Raw genomic sequence first — 1,801 nt, forward strand, 5'->3', positions numbered from 1 at the left:
TAAGAAACTCATGGCAGGAAAAAAAGACATCAGAATGGATAATTACAATAAATTTAGACACATTTTGTGTTAAAGATATTGAGTGTAGAGCGAAACTACATAGGAAAAAGTAAATAACTTCTTAAAAATTTCAATATGGATGTCAGAAAAGCAATTATCACGTATATAGCTGTGTGTGTCTGTGTGTGTGTGTGTGTGTGCGTGGAAATTAAAAAGCTTTTCTTCCCACCCTTTCGAGTCCAAGACATAAATAATACTTCCAAATCCTTCTTTTACTTCTTTTTAAAAAATTTTTGATTGATGCAGTATAATTGTACATACTTATGGGATACAATCTAACATTTTGATACATATATATGTTGTATAGTAATCTGGTCAGGGTAGTTAATGCATCAGTTGCCTCATGCACTTATCATTTCTTTGTGGTGAAAACATTCAAAAGCCTCCGCTAACTATTATGTGACATACGAAATTTAGCTGCTAACCGTAGTCACTCTGCTGTGCAGTAGAACATCAGAACTTACTGCTCCTCTCTCTACTTCTTTTTACATTAGAGTATATTCACTCTTCTTTTCTCCCTCCCAGGCAGTGCCTTTCCCAGGTATTTATGAAGGTCACTTCTCCACCCTCCCATTCCTGCACTTTTCCTTCCATGTTCTTCCATTTCCCAGAATCATTCCACATCTCTTTGTAAATTGTCCTTCCATATTTTTATATAGTCTTAGTGTTTAATCCTAAGCCTTAAAAATAATGGGTCCTGTATAAATCTTGGTCGATGTGATTCTTGGTTTTAGATTATCAATACATAGTCCATACAAAATAAGTTCTTTAACCTGGACAGATTTTTAGCTGACCTCAGCAGAGATGCTCTCTCTTAAGTGCACTATCATCTATGTGAGGTAGGACTCATGTGTTATGCTTGTATTAAAAGTGCTGGCTGGCCCCACACGTCTCTGTGTATATGTGTTACAACACCTCTAAAGCTGAAGGTTTTTTGTGTGCCTTTCACAGGAGTTTGCCATGCCTCAGAGCTACTCCAAGTTTTTCTACTCTTACTGGACAGGGCTTTCCCGCAACAGCACTAGCAAGACCTGGCTGTGGATAGATGGAACCCCTTATTCTTTTGAACTGTAAGCCTTTAGAACGTTTTATGGGAAAAGCATTTTATAGAGAGATTTTGCTTGAATGATAGAGTTCAACAGTTTGGTTCACTAAGCATTAATCGAACATCTGCTTTTTATTGCATACTATGTTTGCAAGAGGATGTCCAAAGATGTTTGAAGCATAGTGCTTACTCTTGAATTGCCTATAAATCAGTGAGTAAAATATCAGGGACAGTTGTTTGGGGGGGTCGGGGAGAGACACAGAGAGAGAGAGAGGATAAGACCTAAGATTTTCTGGCTTTTCATGTGTGAAGTAGAGAGCACATCTTTAAAAATACAGTCTCTGAGAATATATTTGCTGACAATATAAAACAGTACTACTATTTTTTAAAACTAGTTTTACTAGCTGTTGTGAACATTTAGATAGGAGTATGTATGGTATCCTTTGAAATAGGAAAATGTAATTTCTATACAAAATATGTTACGGTTAAGGCTATGTTTGAACAGATACCTTTCCCCCCCTATATATAGCATAGCATTTATTCTCCTAGAAGACAGTACATATACAATGTAATTATTTGTATTTTACAGTTAAATAAACTGAGTCATGGGGAAAGTAGATAACTTTTTGAATGGTAGTGAAATCATTTGATTAAATGATTAAAACACGTATGTTAGCTTTAGTTAGAAATAGTTCT

The 1,801-nt window shown here is 35.6% G+C and overlaps 1 protein-coding gene across 1 annotated transcript in view; it reads left to right on the plus strand.

Annotated features, from left to right (window-relative positions):
• The window catches only part of CLEC1A (C-type lectin domain family 1, member A), a 21,421-nt gene extending 19,650 nt beyond the window's left edge, over positions 1-1,771 (plus strand). Inside the window, exon 5 of the mRNA XM_008578069.1 lies at positions 1,012-1,771. Coding sequence (XP_008576291.1) covers positions 1,012-1,134 — 123 coding nt within the window. The 3' untranslated portion in view covers positions 1,135-1,771. The remainder of the gene's footprint in view (positions 1-1,011) is intronic.
• Positions 1,772-1,801: the final 30 nt, after the last annotated feature.

The sequence above is a fragment of the Galeopterus variegatus genome, unplaced genomic scaffold (genome assembly GCF_000696425.1).
Source record: "Galeopterus variegatus unplaced genomic scaffold, G_variegatus-3.0.2 Scaffold1626, whole genome shotgun sequence".
In the NCBI taxonomy this organism is placed as follows: Eukaryota; Metazoa; Chordata; class Mammalia; order Dermoptera; family Cynocephalidae; genus Galeopterus; species Galeopterus variegatus.